This window comes from Melanostigma gelatinosum (genome assembly GCF_949748355.1).
Source record: "Melanostigma gelatinosum genome assembly, chromosome: 1".
Classification (NCBI taxonomy): Eukaryota; Metazoa; Chordata; class Actinopteri; order Perciformes; family Zoarcidae; genus Melanostigma; species Melanostigma gelatinosum.
The window spans coordinates 20,106,816-20,133,102 of NC_136634.1; the positions used below are offsets into that span (position 1 = coordinate 20,106,816).

General features: G+C 45.1%; 3 protein-coding genes across 4 annotated transcripts; 1 reads left to right on the forward strand and 2 right to left on the reverse strand.

Moving 5' to 3' along the window:
* Nucleotides 1-10: 10 nt before the first annotated feature.
* On the reverse strand, nt 11-13,703 carry bcl2l13 (BCL2 like 13). Its single transcript, XM_079269710.1, has 7 exons — nt 13,576-13,703; nt 12,462-12,668; nt 10,745-10,831; nt 10,044-10,200; nt 8,642-8,714; nt 8,393-8,521; nt 11-2,503 (listed from the first exon to the last, which is right to left on the reverse strand). The coding sequence occupies exons 2-7, from the start codon at nt 12,604-12,606 to the stop codon at nt 1,484-1,486; spliced, it is 1,611 nt and encodes a 536-aa protein (XP_079125836.1). The 5' UTR covers nt 12,607-12,668; nt 13,576-13,703; the 3' UTR covers nt 11-1,483.
* A 642-nt stretch (nt 13,704-14,345) lies between these two features.
* Nucleotides 14,346-18,535, forward strand: atp6v1e1a (ATPase H+ transporting V1 subunit E1a). The gene is made up of 9 exons (XM_079280202.1): nt 14,346-14,492; nt 14,933-14,998; nt 15,325-15,434; nt 16,322-16,388; nt 16,573-16,662; nt 16,763-16,831; nt 16,973-17,067; nt 17,216-17,303; nt 18,002-18,535. The coding sequence occupies exons 1-9, from the start codon at nt 14,460-14,462 to the stop codon at nt 18,062-18,064; spliced, it is 681 nt and encodes a 226-aa protein (XP_079136328.1). The 5' UTR covers nt 14,346-14,459; the 3' UTR covers nt 18,065-18,535.
* Nucleotides 18,536-18,550: 15 nt separating this feature from the next.
* On the reverse strand, nt 18,551-24,518 carry slc25a18 (solute carrier family 25 member 18). 2 transcript variants are annotated; one of them, XM_079280185.1, is made up of 9 exons: nt 24,402-24,518; nt 24,041-24,166; nt 22,281-22,336; nt 21,976-22,066; nt 21,445-21,560; nt 21,028-21,214; nt 20,325-20,488; nt 20,093-20,168; nt 18,551-19,991 (listed from the first exon to the last, which is right to left on the reverse strand). In XM_079280185.1, exons 1-9 carry the CDS (start codon nt 24,419-24,421, stop codon nt 19,850-19,852), a joined length of 978 nt encoding a protein of 325 aa, XP_079136311.1. In that variant the 5' UTR covers nt 24,422-24,518; the 3' UTR covers nt 18,551-19,849. The 2 variants fall into 2 exon arrangements, with proteins under 2 accessions (XP_079136311.1, XP_079136312.1); XM_079280186.1 differs by having other exon boundaries at nt 24,041-24,163; nt 24,402-24,470.
* Nucleotides 24,519-26,287: the final 1,769 nt, after the last annotated feature.

Genomic DNA, 26,287 nt, shown 5'->3' on the forward strand with positions numbered 1-26,287 from the left:
TTGTTTTAATTATTCTCATCTCAAACAGTGTTGTAGGAAACTCTAGGTACAAAGTGTGTTTGGGACCTTTTGCCATCCACCCGACTTACATACATGGAAATGGTTCATCAAACACAATGTCCTAACAGCCATTCCTGAATTTTCACAGTGATGAAACGTACCATAATATCCCCAAATTCTTTACAAGAAAACAGAAGTGGCGAGGCAGCAGCGGACAAAACGCAGTTTTTCCCCTTTTAGTAAACGGTTCTGATGATGACTATCAGGTGCGCTCTCAAAGGGGCGGGACAACTAAAGGTCTACATTTAACAAGGGACAAGAATGTGGGATATTCCACTAGAACACTTCACTTTCTGTTTAAGAGCTCCTGCACTGTACTGAAGATTGGCTCACTAGTAACTGCAGAGGTGATATGCATGCAAAAATGTATTTCATAGCAACATGAGGTTGAAACTTACTTCTAAAAACAAATCTTGATGAAGTGCGTTGATGCCGTTTTGATTGTCGCTGAACAACTCATTTTTGCCATCAATACCTCATTCTACTGGTGAACAGGACAAAGTAACTGGAACACACCGAATAGTCATTGGAAAGCTGAGGCATGAGTCGGGTACATCATAAGCAGTGGAGAAATAATAGTGACGTGTACAAAGCAAAATACTGAGAACTAAAGTTCAGTTAACGTTAAGACGGGGAAGAAACTGCAGAGAACGAGGTTTAACGGAGGAAGTAGCACAACCAGTCAATCCAATCCCGAAAGCTGTTTCCATTAAAAGGCTGATTGAATTGACATTTCTACGAGAGAAGCAGCAGAACTGAAACACTTTCATCCAATCATTGTTTCAATACACAAAAATGGAAAGATGGAACATAAATCTAAGCCAATATGCATGTTGTGTCAGAAGTAGTTTGAAACGGACAAATAAACTTGGATTAGTTTCTTGTCCATATCATACATTTGGTTTGTTGATCAGAATAAGTCATCACAGTTAGAGGGGGGGGGGGGGGGGACATATAAATAAATGCCACTCTGCTGCAGAGAAAGAGAGGAAGCGAGAAGTCTCACAGCAACAGTAAATGTCGACTTTGAGGTTCACCGTAGAAAAGGGAGCGTCAGTGAATGTAAAAACACTGACTCATAACAGTGCTGACAGCCACAAGAGAAAGCAAAACAACAGGAAGAGGGGTAAAGTACACAAACCTTCCAATCAAAGACATGAAGGGCTGGAGTCTTAAGAACGAAGAGGAGAAAAACACCAAAAGTAAGGAGTGCACCTGGTGCAGTGGATCAGCAGTAAGGTTGTGGATGAGGTGAGATTTTGGTTTCCTGGGAGTTATTCTCACAGATTTAAAACCTTCCAAAAAAGGATAGCAGATAAAGCAGCCTCATTTAGTAAGAAGAGTCCCACCATGTGTGTACTAATACATTTATTTCTACCGTAACATTGCTTAATTTACATTCTCCATCCCTGAGAAAGATTTTCTACTTCCTCCTGTAGCTCATGACACCATACGCCATTACGGCAGCGAGGACCACCAGTGTAGCGCCTCCGTAAAGCATCGCTGAGAGATCTGATTCTGGGTCAGGCTGCATTGGGGGCTCCTCGACTGGGGGTTCTACAGGGGCCACTACGGCCTCTGGGACAACGAGTGCAGCCTGCAGGACCTCTGCCACGGTCTCTGGCTCTGGCTCCTCTGGCTGGGGAGGCACTGCGACGGGCTCCTGTTCTGGTTCAGGAGCGGGTTCCGAGGTGGCGTCATGCTCTGCTGGTGCTGCTGGGGTTTCCTTGGCTCGAGATTGGGGTGCCACCTCAGCAGGCACTGGGGCGGCTGTTGCAGCAGCTGGTTCTGGCTCAGGCTCTTGTTCTACCGCAGGAACAGATAACGGTGCTGCAGGTTGGGGCTCAGAGGGAGGCCGCTCTGGTTCTAAGGAGATGAGGGAAGGCTCCACCGACAAGCTCGTGGGAATCTCTATTACAACCGGGTCCTCCAATGAAAGCAGGGACGCTGGGTCTGTCGAGTCCGCCTCAGCCGACACTGGAACAGGTGGAGTCTGCTCCCTAAATTCTTCCCTCAGCTCGGCCAGCTCGCTCTCCGTGCCCAAAACGCTCATCATGCTCTCGTCTATCGCTCCGACGTCGCCGCCGCCTTCCTCGAGCAGCTCGGCGTCTTCGCGCTCGACATGGACAATGTCCGAGTTCGAGGAGTTGTTCTCGCTGCGCTCCTCGGCCAGAGCCGCGCCCTCGTTGCTGTCCAGGCTCTTGACGTCTTCGCGGTCCATCGCGCAGACCTGTGCCCAAGACTCGTGGCCGGCCAGAGACACGGGAAAGCTTTCCGTCTGCCAGGAGCTCTGCGCACTGCTGTTGTCCCCAGTGCAGAGCAGCGAGGAGGGGGGGCTGAGCTGGTCGGGATGCTGGTCCCCGGAGAGGATGTAGATGTCGTTGCTGTCTTCAGCAATGGTCACACCTCGCTCCTCCTCTGGCTCGAGGCTGAAGAGTTCACCCTGTGGTAGACAGACGGAGACACATGGCATCAACAATCTGGATTTGCAAAATGTGTAAATGTGTTGTTTTGTATCATGAGTTTGCTCTTTGGGTGCAGCAGTCTACACACAGCACAACGCTGCACTGCTTTACACCTGATGTTAGCCTTGTATCGCCACCTAGTGGTACACAGCTATCAATCACCAGACATCTGCAAGCCTCTCTCCTCTTATGTAACACGCTTATCGTATGATCACGTGGGTGTGAGTGACTGACACAGAGGTCGGCTTGCTGAAGTGAAATATGTTGAAGTAAATCCATCGGTAGAGTCTGCGGAACTAAACACACATTTCACCTCAAAAATATTGAAAAGGGTCAAACTTCTTTTTTGTTGCCAAAGCCAGTTTTTCATGTCAGCGTTTCATGAAACTGTAAGGAAAACAAAAAAACCTTGTAGCACGAGAGAACGACCCCGGCCGGCCACATCTTTCCATTTTGCTGAGTGTGCAGTGATGAGGTGCAGAACTCGCAGTATGTGGCTCAGAAATAGGCCGTTGTTCACAATGAGCTCAGAGGAGCACGATATACATACTGACATCATGCTCACTGTCTGGAGGGCATGCGTGTTGAACACACCGCGTGAATAAAGAGGCTAATAGGCCCTTTTTCACACCAGCCACTTTGACGTCTCATTGCAGGGCAAACACAGGTGCAATTAATTACATTAATCATGGCCCTGGTCCTATTACGCCAGCCGTGGCACCGTGCATGCTGGCTCACTGTTACACACGACATAGGACGTGGCCATAATGCATCTGATCAACTACACCTGTGTTTACCCTGCTCTGTCAAAATACATACATCCAGCAGCAGGTTAAATGCTAACTTCATCATGCTGACATGATCACAATGATATTGTCAACATGCTGGCGTTTAGCAAGTATGATATTTAGCATTTTAGCATGCTAACATTTGCTTATTAGCACAAAATGCAAGTTACAGCTATGGCTGATGTCATTGGTTCAGCTTGGGTATTTGGTCAAAACCCCTGAGAATTAGACACATTAAATCATTGATCTGATGATGGTACTCGATGAACAGTTATTACCAAAAAGTAAGATTCAACCAGAGGGGGACATACACATCTTACTGTACAAAAGTCACAGCAATCTATCCGACATGTGTTGAGATATTTCACTCAGAACGACAATAGTGTAGCTCAAGGTGGCCCTAGATTGAAAAGTCAGGGGATCATTAAAGTCTGTCGGCTTCATCCTCTGGGGACCATGAACGTCCGTATAAAGCTTCATTGCAATCCGTCCAACACTAGCAGAGACATTTCCGTCTGAACCAAAGTGGTGGGATTATCGTCAGCGAAGCCAAAAATAGTCACAAAAAGAGAAAAGGAGATGCTGAACGTAGGCTGGGTGTATCGTAAACAATTCATCTGGGTCTACAGATAAACCGTGCCGGACTGGTTTGAAGTAAAATGCCAGTAAAATGGCGTCTCCGTCTTGTTTCTGTGCATGTCACAGAGGTGTCACCTGAACAGACGGAATTCAAACAGACAGTGAGCACAGAGGTGTTTGTTGTGCGAGCGCAGCAGACAGAAATGTTCTGACAGCAAAGATCAGCAACAACGTCTCTTTGATAATAACATGATCATATATCATGATGTTCTTCAGAGACTAATTTACCTCCAATTTGCATCTGATCCACACCGTAGAGTTTCTGAGGAAGCATACAGTATGGAAATGATTATTGACCCGTGTAAATACAACTGTTAGCTGACATGGCCAAGCTGTGAAGGTTGTTTTCCTTACAAGGACAGTCGGTGGATGCAACGGTAGCTGAGAGATTAAATCTCACAGCCTTCCATCGTTATCCAACTATTTGTGTGATAACGCTTCATGCAATTTGGTCATAGTCGTCATAGAATCCATGTGATCTATCCTGGACAAATTCGCTGTCGAAGCAAGTGAAGTCTAAAGCTAGATTCATAGTGATTCCTGAAAATACAAATTCACATAGAAGGATTCATGAAAAACAAAATGTACAAATACACAAAAATAATTCATCTTTGTCCGTATCTTCACAAAGGATAAATAACAAAACTACACACCTGACTTTATGCTTATATTTGCTCTTAAAGCTCCATGTCGTTCTCCTCCTGCTGGAGCTGGGAAACACACGGATGTTTTAAGTGTTGTTCTGTCGAGAGGCGTGTCCCATAGTTCTCCACCCTCACCCCGAGGCAAACGCAAACTTTATAAAACAAGTTCTCATTCCTGCTGGTAAGGCGAGGGTGTACCTCTCCCTACATTACACTGCTCTCATATCAAACTGAATCAGACAGGCATCCCCGACATCGGAGGGCCGAGTCACGTAGCCACTGCCCGAAAGAACCTTTGAAAAAAAACTAAGAAATATCTCTAAAGACGCTGGTATATTCTTGTGACGGTTACAAATACTTGCTACATACCGCTGCTTTGGAAATCCAAACATTAGATCTTGGGTGTAACAAAAGGCTCAGTTTCCATATTTACAAAATGTCAAATCCACAAGAATACAAAACAAACCGGGTTTCACAGGTTTTTTTCGAATGATTATTCAAACCAGAGACTTGTAACTGTGGGACTATTTTCACGTGATATTCACTGGCTCATACGTGCTCTTGACATTTGTGAGGATTATGTCATCACTGTTCCTGACCGACGAGCACTGCAGGAGGTCACACAGCAGCTGACAGAGACCTCATCACTGTTTGTACCTTTGACTCTCAGTGGGACTCTGGTCAGTCATCACACAGAATGGCTATGCAAACTGTGGCCGGTGCGCTTTCACTTTAGGATACATGCAAAACCAAATACACCACCGAAGGAAGAATTTTCATAATTTTGAATGAATAGGTTCATAGTGGATGACCCGCTCCGTCTCCTGCCGCTACAGTCGGCTGTGCAGCATCAAAATTTGCATGGGTAAATATAGGTTTTTGTCCCGTTATCATAACCAGTGTTGTGGCAGCAGGGAGGCTGATGGACAGACGGGAGGCTGGAGAGGAGGGATGGCTGCCCTGTTTAAACCTTGGCAGGCAGCCAGCGTGCTGCTGCCGTACAAGTTATGAAGCGAGCCACAAGTGGGCCAGTCCTCGGTGATGATGATATTAGAGGATTAAGAGTTATTTTATTTGGGGGGGGGGGGGGCTTCCTCAGCCTACACAGGCAGTCTACTCTGGTCTAGTCTCACGCCAATGCAGTGGCACAGCGATGCACATGTTTCACCCCCGGAGCAGGAGAGAGGGCTCTTACATAACACGGGGGAGAACTGTTACACTGCGCAGCGTGACGCGACACGGCCCAGGCTGGAACCCTTGAAGCATCATCACAAAATGTCATCGCTGCACCGTCACCACCGGAGCAGCAGCAGAAGCAGCGACTGCAAATGTAGAACTGAGAAGTTGCTTTATTCACCTTTTAAGATATGCCGCTTTGACTATGAATTTACCATCAAATATACTGCAGTAAAATGACATGACTCCATTATGCCTTTTCTCTTTGCTAAAGGGTCAGGTGCAGTTGTCTGCGCGCCACTTTTAAACCCCAGGAGTCCCATTACATCACACGCACAAGGACAGCCATATGAAATGGCTGTTGTGCACACTCAGTTCTCGTCCAGCAGTTTTCACTGGAGGACAATCATCTTGATTCCTCATTCGGAAAGACAAACCATCGAACGCGCGCGCACGCACACACACACACACACACACCACACACACAGAACTACAACCAACTAACTCTACCCTCCAGTTTAGAGCTTCCAGTAAGTCTCTTTCATTTCAGAATCTCTTCCTCCATGTAGGCCATTTTCTTTTACTCGTCTCCCCCCTCGTCCCCCCCCCCCCCCCCCCCCGCCCAATCATGCCCCCCCTCCCCCCACCTGTGCACCGTCTTCAGGCTGCTGGTTTTGTTCCTGTCAAATGAAGTGTACAGCACATTAAGGTCATAATAATCCGTATTGTATTCTGATGTAACCGACAATGGCATCATGAGAGGCACTCAAATCTAGCAACTTCACTGGAACGTGACCAACCCGGTACTAATCTGTGCATTTAGGATTTGTTTTTTTCGTGTCGCTTCAACAAAAAATGCGGGAACAGATTAACAAATAAATTAGATAAATATGATGAACAAAACATGCATTTAGCATTTTTGTATTTTTTTTTGCTCTGCAAGTTCACATTTCATGGAATGAGATTATTGTGCTACAATAAATTTAAACAAAACCTGTACAGTACGTTTACTCGCAACCACTTAACAATGACCCGAACTAGAACTATTGCTCGAGCGGAGAGATCTATTCGACAGCTACGAGTTCTCAGAGTAAACATTCGTGCACGCAAATGCATCCAGACCAATGAGCTCACTCTGCCGTTGCTTCCAACATCACGATCAAATCGTCCTACCTCAACGTGAAGTCTTGAAAACTCTGGATGGCCTGAATAAGCAGGAGACGGTCCGAGTGTCTGCTGTCTATTGGACCGCTCGTGGAGAGGATGCAGAGAGAGAAGTGTGCATGCAGGCAGCTGTCAAACCAATGGAGATTTCACTTCGCTCTCACTGGCTCACCATGCCCACCCTCTTTCTCTCGCCCCTCCCCTCCTATCGCCAGTCTCTTCATGCAATCTCCCCCCCTCCCCCTCCTCCTTTCTCTCTCTCCATCCCTCCATTGCTGATCCTGGCCCAGCCTCTCATCCGGTCATCCCCTGTGACATAACGCAGAGCAAGAATGTCGCTTTGTTTGGAGCCAGCGCTTTATATTCACGTTCATTTGCACGAAACCGGGCCGAGTGTCGTGATAATGAGGTAGTGGCGACCGGAGCGGCGGTTAACGCGTCAAGTCACGTGACCCTTAAATCAGCATGACCTCGTTCGTGGAGCCATCTGTGACACAGTGTTCCACTTATTACAACTAAACGCTCACAATGGGACGACATATCAGTGGCACCTTGCATAGTTTAAATGCAAACTGCAGAGATTACTGGTCCGCTCACATGAGAGTTCATGTTGTGGGATGGTTAAATATGCTAAAGTCAAAATCCAAAGCATTAATATATCTGCTATGTAAAGATGTGGTGGAGTGATGGTTGCGCTCCCTCCGTGTGTGTTGTAATCGGAGCTTCTCTGTGCTTTGTTTACATACCTGGACCGTGCATGAGTCCCGGTGTGTTGTGCCCCACTGGCTAGCTAATGGCCGCCACGCAACGACCCCACCCTCTGCTTCCCCCTCAGGGTTACACAGCTAGCTCAGTCAGCAGTGTTGCCATTGTTCGCACTGCTCGGGCTGTTAGCACCACGAGCTGTAAGTCGTCACCGCATTGAGAGCCTTGTGGAGTCAAACCCTCAAATGTAGACGTGCTCTGAATGTGGAAGTCTGTACCTTTAAATAAGCAGATTATCCTCGTCAAAAAACGTCAACAATTAATTTCTCCCGAAGAAACAGCAACATCTTATGAAACACAAATACTATCACATGTTAAACCCATGATTAAGTGTTGTCAAAAGATGGACATTCAAGTTGTAAATGACCACAAAGAAGATCGTATGAAGCGTTTAATTCGTTCTGGCTGATAGGAGGACAGGTGTTACTGGTTGTGTCAGTATTATTTTGTAAAAAAAAAAAGACCAAACAGGGCCAGTGAAAGGGTCTCTTGGGTATAAAACATCTGTGCAGGTAACTCACTGACGCCCTCATCTGGCTATTCTGAGTTCTGCACATCTCATTGACTTCATATTTAAGCATGGTGGAAGCATTCTCCATCTAAATATGCACTACAAGAACTATTTAGACTTCCAGGTGACCAAGTATCAAATAAAAGGGCGGGCATATAAAGCTTTGGTTTAAAAACTCACCCATCCCCCTTGCTGGATGATGTAGCCCGCTTCATCCTCCTCTAGGAAGCGCACCCCCAGGTGCAGCAGAGTGGTCAGAGGCTGGCCTTCGCTTTGTAAAGCCTGCAGCAGCACCAAAGGGACGAGCACCTGGGAGAGAGGAGTAGACGTCCAAAGGTGAGGGGAGAAGCAGAAAGGACGGCAGAGGTAATCCATCTATGAAATGGAAGATTAAATGTTGCACCGTTTGCATGTTTCATAAGAACCCACCTTGCTCCAGCCTCCCTGTGTGTGTATTGAGAGATCCTGTGTTGTGTCTCTGAATCTCTGGTAGTCCAGAGGCCTGAAACACACAGACATAATCACTGGTAGTAAACATAAAAGGTCTACATATCGCTGTTTATATCGGGGCGACTGTGGCTAAGTGGAGCGCAGGGCCGTCCGTCAATCAGAGGGTCGGCAGTTCGATCCCCGGCAAGACACTTAACCCCAAAATTGCTCAGAATCTGAATTGTAAGTCGCTTTGGATAAAAGCGTCTGCTGAATGACTGTAATGTTTAAGAATTAGATAGATGTGTCTAGAATACAAGAGTTATTGACACTCAGCATCCAACATTAACTTTTTTTATTCACCTGCCAAGAGCTGCTAAATAAAAGCCTCTCTTGTATTCATTGCATATTGTATTTCTGCGACCATGAAGTCAGATCTATGTTGGGTTGGTGTTCACAAAGTTCACTAACTGATCCCGTGTGTGTGCCAGTGAAGCCACACACTCCTCCTTGGTCAAATTCACACACACAGCTGTAATGGCTTTGTGTTATGCATTGTGCTATAGAATATAAATGTGTTTGACTTGTAAAGCGGATGTCATGCTTCAAATTAAACCCTATTTTATGGCCGGAAATTGGTGTCCCTTGGTTTTCTTCCCTTTTTTTTGCATATGATTCAATATCCATGGAGCACGTCCAAAAAGCTGCTTCATATTATCTGGGGTACTTCCCCTGAGCATGAATGGTCTTTTGCTCAGGAACACAGTTGGACGTTGCCCAGTACAACCACAGTCTTATCTGTTGGTCACAGAGCAACTCCAGGAACAGCTGGTGCTGATGCCTTGCTCAGGTGAACCTCCCCTTTGTTCAAATGACTTCGATTCAAATCTACAATAGTGTGGTTGCATATTCATCGTCTGTGTGAACGCTGTGTGACAACACCGTTCCCCGTGATTGATGGATTTTCAAAGCGGTCTGGTTTAGAAAATTAAAAATGAATGTGTGTGTGTGTGTATACGCGTATGGGAAAGAATGTGTGTTACGTCAAAAACTCATGCATGTTATTGTGTTCAATCTTAATACGATCAAAGCTGAATGCAAACCTTTCAGACACTTTCATGCCGTACAGTTCAAGAGTTCACCAACAAAGAAAATGACCTAAACAGCAGTACATCAACATTGACATTGTCATTCCTATGAGATTGTAGCTCACACGCTGTATGAATATAGTGAGGAAAACAATCATTGCTGACTGCTGTAGTTGCTGCACCGGCTCCCACCATTCTGTTTTGCGGTCAGCCGAAGCGCAGATCGTCTCAGAGCAGCGATGCCGCCGATCTACACCAGTGTCGACGTGAAAAATACAAAATCGATCGAGAAAGTCAGAGAGTTGTAAACTGACCCTGCGAGGAGTGTGTGTACAGCTGCTGCCAGATGTGCGTCGAGCTCCGCGGCCACGCGGTCTCCCACTGCAGCGAGGCAGTCTTCAATTGAGGACTCTGGGAGGACCGGACTGAACACCAGCGACGTGTGCCGGTCAAAGCCTGTTGTGGAAAAGGCTGCGAACACACAGAGCACAGGAGAGAGAGAGAGTTATCTCAGACAGGAAGTGCAGTTCATTAGGAATTATTCCCATTGGCAAATGAGTTATCTATGGAACTATGGTTATCTGAGTAGCATGAATAAGTGTCTCGCACACCTCCATTGAAAAATAAAGGATGTTGGCTGTCAGTGAGAGAGGGGATTCTCTCCTCATGAATTGGGTTTACACCAAACCATCCCCCACTCAAGAAGCTCACCGCTTCCTTACTAGACACTCACTCGTGTCATGCTACTCAGAGAACTGTGGTTATGTAAAGAAACCAAAGTTCTCTTTCGCTGCATACATCTGATGTTGTACATTGACCCGTGGACTCCTTTACATAAGGAGACCAATGCTTTGCATGAACAACGAATGGCACAAAGAAAAGACAGAGTTTTACAACATTCAAGGTTTTTGTGCGTTTCTTTAATTTATGTATACTGTGCCTTCGAGTTATGATAATTCCAGTTCATGAGACCTGAATAGTACTCGTATTGTGTGTGTGTGTGTGTCCACTTTACATGCAGTGATTTCATCGTCCAGTTGTCTCAGCTCTTCTTCGTGCTCTTTTATCATTGTGCGCCCCTCGCTCTCATTTTGGGCATCTCCTGAAAGAGAGATAAACACATGACATATGAACGGTGTCTCTCTCGCTCTATCACCCAAACACAGACAGACTCCTCACAAAGACGATACAACCACCAATTAATGAAAACTGTTGTGCACGTATATAAACACCAACTGTCCTGGAGGGGAGAAACATGTTTGCGGGCTCGGGTTCTACTAATACCAACGGCCTTTCACTTTCAACCCATTCTGCTGAACTCAAACAGGAAATAGTTGAAAATGGAGCTCTCTCAGGACTGAGACAAAGGCTGCTGGTGAATGACTATAGAATATGTGGAGCCCCGGCATTGATCAGACTCCTTCCGGTTCACTCGCTCCGCTCAAAGACGTTGGTTGTATCCACTATCATGGAATGTGGACGATCAGGTAATAGAAAAGAAACACAAAGGGCCTTTAGGTATCGCTCCTCATTGGTTTTTCCAATTAATGTTTTTGCGACGGAAATCTGGCGTTTATTTAATTTATTGTATTTAAACAGGAAGGAAGAGGAAACTCAGCCAACCCCCCCCCCCCCCTTTTCCCATTCTGTGTGTCCCTGCAGCTCATACATGAACCCCCTAAAAGGGCCACTGTTGTTTTTTCCTGGGCTCGGTGCTGTTTCAGCATTCAGCCAGACGGCTAACCGGACAACTATTTTGCGTTGGTTCATTGGCGTGTGAGTTATCCTGCAGTGATTACACATGACAGGCTGTCACGAATGGGACCGGGCCAAGCGGAAAGCTGGGATCAGCCCGGGATCAGCCCCTCCGCGCCCATTCCAAGCATGCACACAACAATAAAAAAGGGATGGGAAATATAGGGACCTCCCCCCTCTGTCTCTTTACTATCGCTCACTTCTGCTTTTTCTTGCTCATAATGCATACGCAGTTTTGTCTTTCCCTTCCAAGTGTTTCTCAGCCTGTAATCAGTCAGATTTCTTTCGCCACTAACAGACTGTGGCCATGGCTTCTTTATGGTCTCTCTGCGCACATTGATTGACTAAAGAATTACAAATGGGACATATCTATACGTGTCAAATAGGTCAAACTCTGTTCAAACGGCACTCTGCCGTGTGTGTGTGTGTGTGTGTGTTAGTATGCTCGGTACACAGGGAACAAGCTGGAACGACTGCATGCTGCGAGCCTGAAGTCATGGCGCAACCTCTGTAAAGAAAGACCAGTCTTCAGCCACGCTGGACACCGTATTGAAAGGATCGTAGCTTTCACATGACATCTATTTGTTTGCAAGCAGCGGGTACTATATTTACTGTCATGATTACATGGGCACAACAGTCTCCGGGTGCGTTTCTGTGCCACTGTCAGCGAAGGCTAAATCGAGCAACGAAAATAGGTGGCAACCTGCCTGCACACCCTGAATATCTGTCACTGCGCTGTGTCGATGTGCGCACAACTCTATTTGTGTACTGCGTTAATGCATGTGTGAGGTTTGCCCTGAGATGTAGAGAGCGGTTAAACAGGGTGTCCTTGACAGTACTTCTCTTTGGGAGACATGAGATATGTCATTGCTGCACTTTAACTTCAGATTGAAGCACTACCTCACGTCAGGTTACACCTAAACTACATTAGGAGTGAGAAGAACATTTACCCGCTAATCTAAAGTCTTTCCCCTCACCTTGAGGAATGGTTCGTGCCTGTGATCTGCCGACGGGCAGCATTGCCAGGTAGTTGAGCACAATGTACTTGGTTTCATAATGGAAACCCTCAGGCACAGTGGCGGTGATGGAGGCAGAAGAGGTGGCGGGGCCTGAGGTAGCCATTGAACAGACGTCAGACTCTCAGGCACATGCGTTTTTTTTACAGTCACAGCCGGACGTCTCACCTGAGGAAAATCAGAGCCACAGGAGGAAAATTAATATGTTGATTTGACAATCATGATAGCTGTAGTTCCGTCAAATCTGGCCAAAACACCCATTCATGAAATTCACATCACATCAGACTTAAATGTCCTATCTGACATCTGTAAAATGAAATGAATGTGTCACTCAGTGTCATCACAGGCATGGTATCAAAATGTCTTATGCCCATTATGCAAAGTGGACATGGTTACTTCCTCATCCAGCAAAGTGACTGCATGGCTGCTGACTGAGAACCCAGAGGTAGATAGACCCAAGACACATGGGTACTTCACCGTACACGTGGTGTACAGAGGGGGTTAAAAGGGCAGTACGTGGCTTTATTAAACTAGTATTAAATGGAAGTTCAGCTCACATCGTCCTCCAGAGATGCGGCAACACCATGCGGACCAAAAGTGAAATTATTGTCAAGTTCGACAAATTAAAAGAAGAAACACTTTCCGGCTTGAGCTGTCAAAATAAAACCTCTAGCTGCTCTATGGCGATTCCGATACCAAAGTTTCTACGTTCAGATAATAACTTTATAACGACTATAACAATTGGAATACAACCCACCATTATGTTCATTCTTCCAAAGTGACGGCATGGCTCCAAAATACAAAGACATAACGTTATAAGCTCATACGCAATTACCTAAATACCGTTTGTCTCGTTAGATAACCGAATTAACTAGAATTAACTGACACATTTCATAATTGTCTGGTACGCTGAAAAAGTACGCTTTTAGTCGTTTTCGCCGGAACACCTTCTCACACATGCGAGCTATAACGTGTTAGCTAGCTCAACGTTGACGTTTCACGTTCAAGGTGATATTTCGGAGACGCTAAACTTTCATTGAACTTAAATTCAGCCAAAGTAGAGTCGACTTCTTACCGTACTTGACCAACGGCAAACAGGTGCTGACAAACGACAGGTAGAATGGAAATATGCGACACAATCCCCTGCAGCAGCAGCAGAAGAGAGCAGACCACCACTGGCAGGCAGCAGCAGCGCTAGGACAGTGTGTGCTTTGGAAGCTTGACAAGCTGGCGATATTACATCACCAAACGTCCTGTTACAACTTTCAAAACAACACTCTCGGTAGTAACGGGGTTACAACTTTTTTTTTTAACGATAACGTAACGCTTACTTTGTGTTGGATCGAACATTAATCTTCCCAGTGCCTTTCAAAGTGTCTTTCAGTGCATCCATGGGAAACCCACGAGGATGTCAGTAGAGCACCTCTGTAACCGTTCGGTACAGAAAGGCCGAACGTGACTTCTCGTAGATGAAAATTATAATCGTCCCTGATTCTTATAATTAACTCTACAGAGAGATATATTTTAAACTTATATACATAACTAACATCATGATACTCAAATATGTAACATCCTGTCAAATATGACATATGGGACTATAACAATTACTTAAAAAGCGGGCAAAAAAGTGTGCACAAGAAGCTTGCCTGCCCGAGTAAACACAATGCAGCATTATTGAGAGGTATCGTGAATAAATATGTGTATGGTGTTCTGCTCACAGTTAAATAAATTGAAATATTGGAAAATATATAATATACCCTATTCCAAGGGTGACATGTCTTATTTTGAAAGTTATAACCGGATGTTGTCTTCGTCTCGTATCGCTAGCTCGACTTTAATGCAAAAGAAGAGGAGAAGCATGTTGTCCTAACTGTTTCTGTGTAACTGGACTGTCCAAGTGGTCGGGAAGACGTTGTTTTTTTACAGTCTCATAATAAACAAAGTTATTTAAGGACAGACATGGCGCTTACAGATGCTGACGTACAGAAACAGGTAACGCTAAAGTAATGTTAGACTCGAAACTATAATGTTCAACCACATGTATCCCTAACTTAACGTAAGTTCTAACTTTAGGTTGAGTTAGCGAACATATAACGTTACACAACACGTTAACGCTAGCCAATGGGCTAAAACCTGAACTAAGTTACCGTTGCGTGTTAAAGTTAGCTGCTTAATCTATATATGCACTAAACTGTCGTTTTAACTTGTGACGTTGTTGCTAAACTCGCGTTATTTAGTTTGGCTGTTGGTCCATTCTACATAATTGTGTTAGCTAACGTTAGCTGTTACATTATCACACAAATTAAACCGCTAACGTTCCCAGTCACATAGTCTGGCAGCGTGACGTTAATGTTGAACGAAATACGTCTTTCTTAAGCTGAAGTTGGATGAGTTCTCAATCTCAACAAACTATATTTTGTCTCTTGTGGCAGATCAAGCACATGATGGGCTTCATCGAACAAGAGGCCAGTGAGAAAGTGGAGGAAATTGACGCGAAGGTAATTGCAGTTTAGTCTGTCTCTGTGTCTGTCTGTCTGTCTCAGTCTGTCTGTCTGTCTGTCTCAGTTAGTGTGTCTCTGTCTGTCACTGTCTTGTCTGTCTCTGTCAGTCAGTGTGTCTCTGTCAGTGTGTCTCTGTCAGTCAGTGTGTCTCTGTCAGTCACTGTCTTGTCTGTCTCAGTGTGTCTCTGTCAGTGTGTCTCTGTCAGTCAGCGTGTCTCTGTCAGTCTGTCTCTGTCAGTCTGTCTCTGTCAGTCTGTCTTAGTCAGTCTTGTGATGTCCACTGCTACATCAGTAACAGGCCTCGTCGTTCCGTCTGTTTTCAGGCGGAGGAAGAGTTCAACATCGAGAAAGGTCGTCTGGTGCAGACTCAGAGGGTGAAGATCATGCAGCACTATGAGAAGAAGGACAAGCAGATTGAACAACATAAGAAAATGTGTGTTGTTGGTCACTTATTGCCAGTTTAGGGAAACAATGCTATTGGTAGAGAAGGATAACGTTTATCTTTTTTTTTTTTACACACCCTAAAAGTGTGAGCAGTGCATATACAGGGCCTGCCCATTGGACCGTCTCATGTTTTTTTTTTTTTTATTGAATCAGTTGATGTAATCAGGTTTCAGACACTGATCGAACGAAAAAACGATATAATGTCATATAAATTCAGCGAAATTATGACACAAATTATTGTTCCTTCCCCTTTAAATCCTTATTTAACGGAGGCACCTTTGGTGTTTTTAAGCTTTACTGAATAAAGACAAAGTAGCGTTCCCATATCTTATGTTCAGGGACCTGGACTTCACAGGACAAGGATCACAGACTACATTAGTGTGAGGGTACTCACTGACCTGGAGATAATGCTACACCACAACAGCCTTTTTTTGGAGCTATTGTATGGGTTTGCCGTCATTGTTTTTCACACACTTCATCCAAATTCTTCAATTTGAATATCCACAGCCTTGCATTTTGTGAGACTTTGGCAGTCTTGAGTGGTCCTCCGATAGATCGAGAGACCAAGTTGAACTAATATTCTAGCTGCGTCAACATATTGAATCAATTCTTATCAGATACATTTTTTTTTTCTTCTTTCAGTCACTTTTGTTGCTCTGAGCTTTTCTTTAGTTCTCGTTACAGTTGAACGGAAATAAATATATGTAACCACATCGCCTTCCTGGACATGGACGTCCCACGATTCGCCTCGTAAAATCCCGTTGTAATACCTAAGGCGTCTTTAAATCGGTGTGTTGTGAGGACTGGGTATCATGCGGAACGTTTTCATGTCTGCGGATCATTTGCTCGTTTGACTTTTCCTTCCGCTCTTCACAGTCAGATGTCCAACCTGATGAACCAAGCAAGGCTGAAGGTGCTGAAGTCCCGCGACGAGATGATCACGGTGAGAGATCAAGGCTCATATTTTACACACGTGTATATATTGACACAGTCCTGCTTGTATACCGTGATATAAATGTTATTTGTTCCAAAAGATCTGAAGGTTCATGAGCAACACGTTTATGTCTTTAAAGTTATCTAAATAACTCAGGGAAACCTCTGTGCTCTACTTGTCTTCCTGTCCTCAGGATTTGTTGAGCGAGGCTCGTCAGAGACTTGCAGAGATTGCAAAGGACGCTGCGAGTTACTCCACCTTACTGGAGGGCCTGGTGCTTCAGGTAGAGTCGCTCTCATGGGAGGGTACAGGTGGACACACAGCTGATCGGTGTGTTGCTTCACTGCGTTTTCTGAGTGTGCGTTTCACTTTTTTTATTTTAGGGTTTCTATCAACTGCTGGAACCGAAAGTTACCATTCGCTGCCGACAGCAGGATGTAGAGATGGTTCAGGTGAGGTTGAGTTAAATATGGGGCTTTATGTCGTAGTTATTGTAACAAGGTAATTAGAAAAAAACAGCTGCTTCATCCTTTGTTACATGTATGATAGCAGCTAGTGTTGTGTTTGTAAGTCTTTGCTTTATTGCTTGACAGGCTGCGGTTAATAAGATCATCCCAATCTACAAAGAGGCCGTGAAGATCAACATAGTCGTCAAAATCGACCAGGAACGCTTTCTTCCGTCAGAGATGTAAGACGGTTTAATGGACTTTAAGACCAACTCTTAGTCTACGATGTTCTATGTATTGTCAGATTACTTTTTTTTAATGACAAAGCGGGAAGAGAAAACAATAACAGTTTGGTTATCTCACAATTGTGTAAACTCTTTGTTTGAACAGCTGCGGCGGGATAGAAGTGTACAATGATAACAGGAAGATCAAGGTTTCCAACGCTTTGGAGAACAGGCTTGAGCTGATGGCACAACAGGTAGAATTTGTAATTTGTGATTTTGGGCTATACAAAAATAAATTGAATTGAATTTAATATAATGTATCTAAACTCCAAAGCACACATTTATCACACTGTTGATGTAGTTTCTGCTGTTTGCCTGTGGAGGGCAGCAGAGCCCACAGAGCTACACACATGTTACCTGAACTTTAATTGGGTGTTACTTAATTAAGCAATATTTTTACGAATGGGGGAACACTGATTCTTCTTTTTGCTTGGATTGTAGATTCAGGGGCAGCAGGAAAGCCGGTTGTTTACCAATTACAGACACTAAACTGTCTTCAGTCACGCTTTGTGTTTGGGCGACCTGCTCGTGTTACAGATGAACCTTGAGAGGGATTTGTTTTGAGCAAGCGTCACGACATGGTTTCTGCTTCCTACACACAGCTGCTGATGCCTTATCACTACATAGACATCCTCTAAGTCTAAGATGTATTTTAATATTATTTAATAAACCCCACGTCTGCACAAAGCAAGGCCAAACATCTTTGTCAAAATATATATATTTTTCACTTTTTGCAAGCAAGAAGCTTTCACTTATCTTTAAGTTTTGCCACTCAACGTCTGCGTCCTCAACGTTGTTCATGGAGATTGTTGGGAGGTTCAATGATTTATCCAGGTTTGTCCTTTGAGTGTCTTGCGTGTACTTATTTGTGTCCTGACTTTACGCCTGACAGATGATGCCTGAAATCCGAGTGGACTTGTTTGGAGCCAATCCAAACCGCAGGTTCACGGATTAGCAGCGGATTGGAAGAGAGCAGTGTGGACACGGCTGACCAAAGACCTTCATCATCGTGAGCACGAGTCTGTACAATCACTTGATGGGATGCTACTGATGTGTTGAAATAGCTTTTTTTTTTATTGTTTGCACTAATTGACGTACGGTAATAATGCAACAAGTGCACTTTTATTTACCGGTATGTGTAAGCGCCCTCTGTCTTACCTCTGCTTTACGTCTTCCTTCAGTTGTTTTGGGAAATCTGTTGTAATCAAAGCTACATATTTAGGTCACCAAATATACACATATTCCCTTCACATGCCTAGTCTACAGTCCAGCCTATAATGCTGTGGATTATATGGTATGTTTGCCAAACATCTCTTCTTTTTAAATAGTTTTACTACGTGTGCATGCGGACAGCGAAAGGATGTTTACCATTGTTCTGAAGCACTTAACATACGAAAGCCAAATAAATAAAAAATAAATAAATGTGTGTGACACCGGGAAATGAGCACGTATGAGAAATCTTTATTTACAGCTTGTAAACAAACATTTTACTCCGGCTACGACTCGACAATGAGGAAGATGTAGTAGTCTGGGTACGACAGCCACATCAAAATCCGTCTTGCATTAAAAATGTAAAAAAAAAAAAAAACGTGGACTTCAGTGATGGCAAACAGTTGGCAAGACAAGGTGCCCTACCTTTATGTAGGTGCCCTACCTTTACGATATTTGTTAGACCCCATGTGTCTAACAAATATCACTGTCCTCGCTAAGTGGGACTCGAATCAATGTTTCAAAACTCCCAATTCCACTGAATTCATTTAAGACATACAGTTCTGATGATTTAGAAATCTACCAGCATTACAAGGTGCTAATTGCAATTTTTTTTCCGTTTTTGTGCGCACGTCATTTGTATTTTTATGTGTAACTAAGCGTAATATATGCTTCTCAGGTTTTATTAAAGCCCTGCCGAGCTGTGTGGAACAGAGGAAGTGAAGGCTACGAGACAGGGGCCCAGCGGTCTAACCGGTGGCCTTTAGGCAGGAAGTGAGCCGTGTGTGAGGGTGTATTGTACGTTAATGCCGGGGATTAAAGCATTACCATCAGATTAACAACTGACCTCAGAGTTTCTGGCGGCCAGCAACTCCCAGTCCACCGACGGAATCCCAAGATTACAACTCGGACCTCCCGGGTGGAGTGGGAGGAACGCATTACACAGGGTAAGCAGAAGGAGAGTGAGCGAAGTTTCCAGAGAAACGCGTCAAACATTTCAATCTGATGAGGCATTTGACGCCAGTTTAGACTCTGACATTCAATGTGATGCAATCTTAGCTTTTGATGAAGATTGAAACTTGCATAGGATGGTGCACAGTTCTCTGTCATGACCACACAAATGGTCAGATTGGCTTTTTTAGTCAGCAGCCTCAAACCACATGCAGCAGCTCTCTCTTAATAATCCTTCTCGGGTGAAAGGTAACAGACCCAGACATATTGCAGCAAGCACATGGCATCACCTCGACAATTTGGGACACACATCCTCTGATTAGTCACACACATACACAGGACCCTGTTTGGCAGCATGAAAAAAACCCGAGAGAGACTTGATTAGTGATTAGAATCCGTTGGTCCACATATTAGTAAATAGACCCTCTTCATATGTCAGACCATCCCTCTTCCTTTGGTTAGGCAGACTGCGGCCGTATTTCCCTCTCTCTGTGTTCAGCGTTCGCTCAGTTGTGTCATTCATTCACTTAATTAAAGCAGCGGGGACAAACGCGTTCACCGCCACCAATGCCAAGCGCCGCTATCCCAGCAAGCCCAGCACCGTCTCCCCGACCCCAAGGAAGTAGACACCCTGCGCAATGCCGAAAAGAGGAGCGATGACCAGAGCGCGACACGCCGCGCCCTTCAGGAATGCCGACGGGCCCTCCCGCGCCATGATGCGCCTGCAAAAGTACACAGAGAAAGGAGAGGGAACATGTTACATGGCCCTCCACACTTAAAGACATTAAGGCAACACATGCTTTCTTACAGGCTAAATTCTTACCGTGTGCAGTCAACAATTCCTTTGTAGGTGTCCTCCCCGTCACCTTTTTGCAAGGTCTGCAGACGAGTCTTTATGACTGTACAGGCATTTAAACCACAGAGGTGTAATGTCATTTCATCACATCAATATACATATATGTATATACACCTGCTATCTTAGTGAGATCCCCATTCACACCCCACCTCCTGCCCTACGATCTTCCTCACTTTGTCTGTATCTTCCTCCCACTTACCATCCAATGGCGTGACAGCCACAGCTGCCACTGAGCCTGCGCCGCAGCCGGCCAGAAAGGACTGCCAGAATGGCGCCCGAGCCTGCACGTCACCCACTTTTTCCCGGCCCAGCGCGTTTAGGTTGGCAAACAGCGGGAAGTAGATCATTGAGAAGGGGACATCCCTGAAAATAAGGATTACGGAAATGTTTGATTGAAGGAAAGGCAGAAAGGAAATCATCTGAGAGGGATGCTAAGGGGATGGACTGTAAACAAAGGGAGAGAGAGAGAGAGAGAGACATGGCCCCATTCAACGGCAGTATGGCAGCCAGACAGCTGCAGGAATCTATTGATCAGAGTTGTCAGGAAGTACAATAAACTCATTAAAGCAGTGGTGATAGACTTGAATGAAAGGGGAGACGGAGAACGCAAGCAACTGTGCATGTACGTGGTTGTGATATTTTTCAAAGGTTTCCAGCACGAGAGCAAAGTATAAATAGCATAATGTCATGGACTGAGTGACACCACTGAAATCAGGAAGACACGGAATTACACTGGAGACCAGAAGTGTTTGGAATAATTCAAAACATTTCAAGATTCTGGAAAAAGACCAGATTGTGACCGGTATGAAGCTTTGATTTGCCTCTGTCTTTTTAATTTCATTGTCAAATATAAAATATCACGTATTGAAAGTGTGTGTGTTTTATCTTTTTGTGTGTATGACCTCATTAAGGTAGCTCCTGCTCCTCTGTAGAGGCCCTCCAGTCCACGAGTCTTCAGCAGCTCCACAGTGATGCCGGTGGCCGAGGGCCGAGGTGCCGGGCTCGGTCGCGCCGGTCGGGGGGCCGCCAATGATTGAGCTGGACCGGGGGCTGCAGCCGGAGCTGGAGTTGGAACAGGCCTCTGGGCAGCTGATAGTCAAACGCAGACTGCCCCAGGTTAGCAACAATCAATAGCTCAATAACAATACTCACATTATGTCTTAATTATTGGGAGGCATTGCGCGTATATGACTTAAGTTACACCAAGACCAGTGAATTGCATCCTTTTACGCTGACATGCATTTTGACAAACTGCTTCTTGGTATTTGTACGAGAAGAAAAACTGAAAGAAAACGCATTAAATCCAGGAACCAACTCACTGAGCCTTCCTGCATCCTGCAGCTGGATCTTAAGCAGCTCCATAGGAGTGGTGACGACCACCTGACAGGTCCCGGCCCCACAGCCTGCCAGTACCTCCCCCCACAGGGGTAAATGCCTGGAAACACAGCGGTGTCAATAACACATATACAACATGATCAAGAGCACGCTTTTGCAGTAAAAGGCAATTACTCCGTTTATTGAAGAGCAAACACACACTCCACATTTTGCTTCAAGCACTCGGCAAACCATGCAACAGTATCTTCTTTTTTTATTTTATTTTATTTTTAGCAAATTACACTAATCCATCTAAGACCTTAGACTTAAGTGCTTTAACACTGAAAACAAGATCAACAAACACACTTGTCACCGATTTGACTTTCATGGCGAATTTGTTGTTGTTGTTAATTAAGAGAACAGTATCGACTGTCATGCAACGAGTAGGTTTCAGCCGGACCTATTGCGTTGCTTGAGATGCTGTTTACGCGGCTTCCTTATATGATGCATCATTGAAGGGCAAGAATCTTATTCACCCATCCTTAGTGAGCTTCTGTCTGAAGATGTCATTGGCAGCCAGCTTGATGGCTTTTTCTGGTGTAACAAGAGTGAGGTTGACTGCTGCACCTGGAGGAGACAAACAGGCTGATGACAGACAGCAGCTTCCACTGAGGTACTCTAATAGAGCGGACCTACACGGTAGCTGATGGCTCACGTCTAATGGCAGTCGACGCTGGTTGTTAAGACAATAAGATGGAGGAGCGTAGGTGGCCAGATTAAGTTTATAGTAAAGCACGGTCGAAGTGTTGTTTGTCACTGGGATTAGAAATGCAAGAAATACCTCTGTAGCAGCCGAAATAGCCCTCCGAGCGCACCGTCTTTGCCAGGCAGTCCAACCTAAAAAAGAAGGCAATTTACATTTTGTCCCACCATAGCAATGTTCATATGTTTCACCATTAACTCTACTGACAGACGTTAAGGTCAAGTCAATTATATGCTTGATTTACAAGCATCATCACCGGTCTGGCCTTCACCCAAATCCACCAGGACCCTTTGTTCAGCCACAGCAACACACGGAACAGAGACCAGTGCTGTTAATGTTGAAGTTCTCTGCCTTTTCTTTGCAAAGAGCAAAAAAAAACAAAAGCCAGCCTTGTGACTGGGCCTTGAAGGGAAATTATCCGGGCTATTTTTCCATGTCTGACTCAGAGTGGAAAGCCTCAGTCTAAAATGTGGTAAACACAGGATGACCACACCCAATCAGCCAGCAATGGTGATGCCCACCAGATATGTGCAGTTACACATCTGTGGTTGGTGTGTCCTTTAAGGACACAGCATCTGTCTTTTGCTCTGCAGCTCTTCATTTTGTGTCCGGTTAACACACAATCACAAACTTAAGTAATTGAATGTGAAACAGTCCGAGTGCATTCGTTTGAACTTTTGTCTGGTTGTGGTTAAGCTACCATGGCAGGCTATCAAAACACACACTGTATACAGCCTTTCCCTTTCACTCACATGACGCCGTGAGGGAGTTTTGTACAAACTCACCAAAACACTGGGCCAAATATGGGAAGAGTATGTTGAGCTGTGCTGCTCCACCCTCTGAGATTCAGCGGAAAAGTATGTCGGCATCGTCTAAATCAGGGGTGTCAAACTCATTTTCACTCTGGGGCCACATCAGCATCACGGTCGCCCTCAAAGGGCCGGTTGTAAATGTAAGACGGTGTAAATGTAACTACGGTACTCCTAACATAGTTAGTTTAGTTTCCCGGGATATCTGTGACTTCCACAACACGTACTTCCAGTTGTGTGATTTCTCCTCCGCCATTGTTTCCTGTTGCTGGTGCAAAATGCATTCTGGGATATTTGGCTGTCCCAAGTACAGACAAGTCACCTCCGATGCATCCCGGGTAAAATGGGCAGAGCGAGCCACATCCGGGCATTAGGGCCGTGCTTGGCTCGATGTGAACTTTGAATTGGAACAGTACTTGGGCTGAGACTGATGACGTTTCAGTACAGAGAAGTACGCATGTTGAGAAACTTGTTGGAAATCCTCTTTATGGGCTGTTGCATCTCCTGTCCACCTGTTGTGATAGTTTTAATGTCGGCACACAGACAACATGCCATCTCATCACTTCGACTTTCTATCTCATAATTTCGACCATGGGGATATTTTTATTTTCACATCTAACTTTAAATTTTTGTAAAAATAAAAAAATAAATATTTTTTTTTTTTTTTGCTGGCGGATTCGTGGGCCACATAAAATGACGTGGTGGGCCGGGTCCGGCCCGCGGGCCGTATGTTTGACACCCCTGGTCTAAATACTTCTGACTTGTTTGAAGCTCAAATTTAGAGAGTGCTGTTTACCAAAGAGCACATTTAGCTATCATTCATCACCAGCAGATATTTTGCAACGGTTTTACAGTTCAGAGACTTGGCTTGGATTTGCATGCAGAAGAAAAAAGATTTGTCTTCCTTTCCTAACTCATAAAGATGACTTAAGAGGCTTTTTTTTCCCAACAAAAACTATTGTTTAGGGATGCTAAGAACAACTGCATACATGTATCGGGTTAACTCTGGGCCAGGGGAGCCCTACTCACATTCCTTTGTAGACTTGGACGCCCTGCTGGTTCTGTAGGCGGGTCTTGGCCAGGTCAATAGGAAATACACATGTCACACCAACCAGGCCTGCCACGCCCCCGTTAATCAGCTTAGCGGGGAGGCTGCTGAGGGATCAACACAGACACGGGCCCACATGCATGCACAGACCCATTGAAACACAGTCACCAACACAAGTCATGCAAATGACACATCCATTCAAGGACAAAAATAGAAATAAAAGGGACACAGAGAGAGAGAGAGGGTAAAAGCCCGATGTCAACCCAGCTGATGCTTCCACATTATAAGAATGCATTCTGATCCGTTTTCATTACGCTAAACAAACGTGGCAAAGATACTCACCTAACTTTCTTCTCCGCCATCCTGCTTATGTTTGGACTCCAGGCCCAAGACCACGACTCCTCCTCCTCCTCCTCCTCCTCCCCCTCCTCTTCGTCTTCCCTTTCCTCTTCCTCTTTCCTCCCACACTTCGGCACGCCACCCAATGTTGTCAACGCAGTTTAACCCTCACCTGCCCGCCCACGCCACAAAAGCAGCTCACTGCTTCTTTTAATGGGGCAGCAACGGACCGCCTTCGTACCCCCCTTGGAAGCCCTTTTTTTCTGTTGTGGACAAAACCACAACAGAATCTGTTGGTTCTGTGTCTTCTGGCCCAGCCTTTCTGCTTTGTTGCACCTCACACCAAAACCCAATCTTAAATCTGCCACTGCCTGGAAACACAAAACACATGCAATTAATAAGGATTAAGTCATTCGAAAGAGTACAAGTGAGACCACTGTTTCTCTAGTCTGTATGAGGTTTATCTTTCTCAAAGCCCTGTGTAGGAGTGTGTCTCTGTGATGGAGGATGGACACGCCTCACATTAACAATAGAGCCTATCAAGTCCAGATTTAGTCATTCATAAATGTGAATAGCGGCATACCCCAGGACTACCACACGGAGCCAGAACATCTTGAGTCTCTCTAATCTGCCCGCTAACAGGGATCAGAGTATTTGATCTCGCGAGGTGGGCCGAACTGAAAATGAGTGGAGCTTGCCGGTATTGTTTTACCGCATTTGGAATGCAGCATTTAACAAAGGACTGAAAAGGAGATTTGAATAGAAGTGGAAAAACTAGTTTGACATATTTTATTTGTTTGTTCTGGAAGTACAATATGTTGCCGCCCTGGGGAGATAATACAGATTGAAACCGTATCTTGATTCCACAGCCATTTCTTTCCTTTACTATGTTCTCCGTTTCTTCCATTCCTTTTCTCCTCCTGACTTCCCCATCTCCGTCAACTCCTTAATTAATCTCTCTCTTAATCTCTCCACCTCCATCCCGCCTCTATTTTTACCACTTTAAACCTTCACTCTATCCTCGCCTGTCCTCTCCTCTGAGAGTAACGGAAACATTTCATCATCAGTCATTTTGCTTTGTTCGTCTTCTCATCTTGATTTGTATAATTTCCCATCACCTCAACTTTTTCTTCCATATATGTCCCCTTCATACTCTGTCTTTTCCATCGCTGTATCCTGGTCACATTCTACACATGCCTTTTTGCTGAGTCTCTTTCTGTGAAACTTTCTTTCAGCTCAGCTCCATTCACGCACAGCAGTGACCCTGCCAAAACACAGACAAACGGTGCCTCACCCCAAGCCAACCTCCAGCTCCCGGACCCCCTTTTTTCCTCCAAAAAAACTGCACTGGAACACCCCGCCTGCCACCCAGTTCACACAGCACGAGTCCCAATGTGACAGCTTTCAGAAAAACTTCATTTTCGAGCATCACAGAGATATAGCAGCTGAAAATAGACGGGTCTTACCTCTGTCGGTGCATCCCACAGACAGGATCAAGCTGTCCACTTTCCTCTCACTTCAACAATGCGTGCAGCAATGGTAGTCAAGCGAGAGCGGTCTGAGAGAGCCAGCCGCCACTCAGGGGCCGTTGCACAAACACCGGCTTTGTCCTGCTGCCTAAGCCCCTCCCTCTCGTGGTGACAGCCTCAGCAACACAGCTCTGCACTAACACAACTTGACATAAACTCATGCTGCTGCCACAAGGCACACAACAGCCGGGGCAAACGCAGACAGTTATAACTCAATGTGTATTTTCTCTAAGAACATTATGTTTATATACAACATGAACAACAAGAAAGGGCTGCCCATCAGTCATGAGCTCTCTATTCAACGGTCCTGGTATTACATAACACCTCGAGGCACATTGAATTCCAAGAATGTTAACAGAC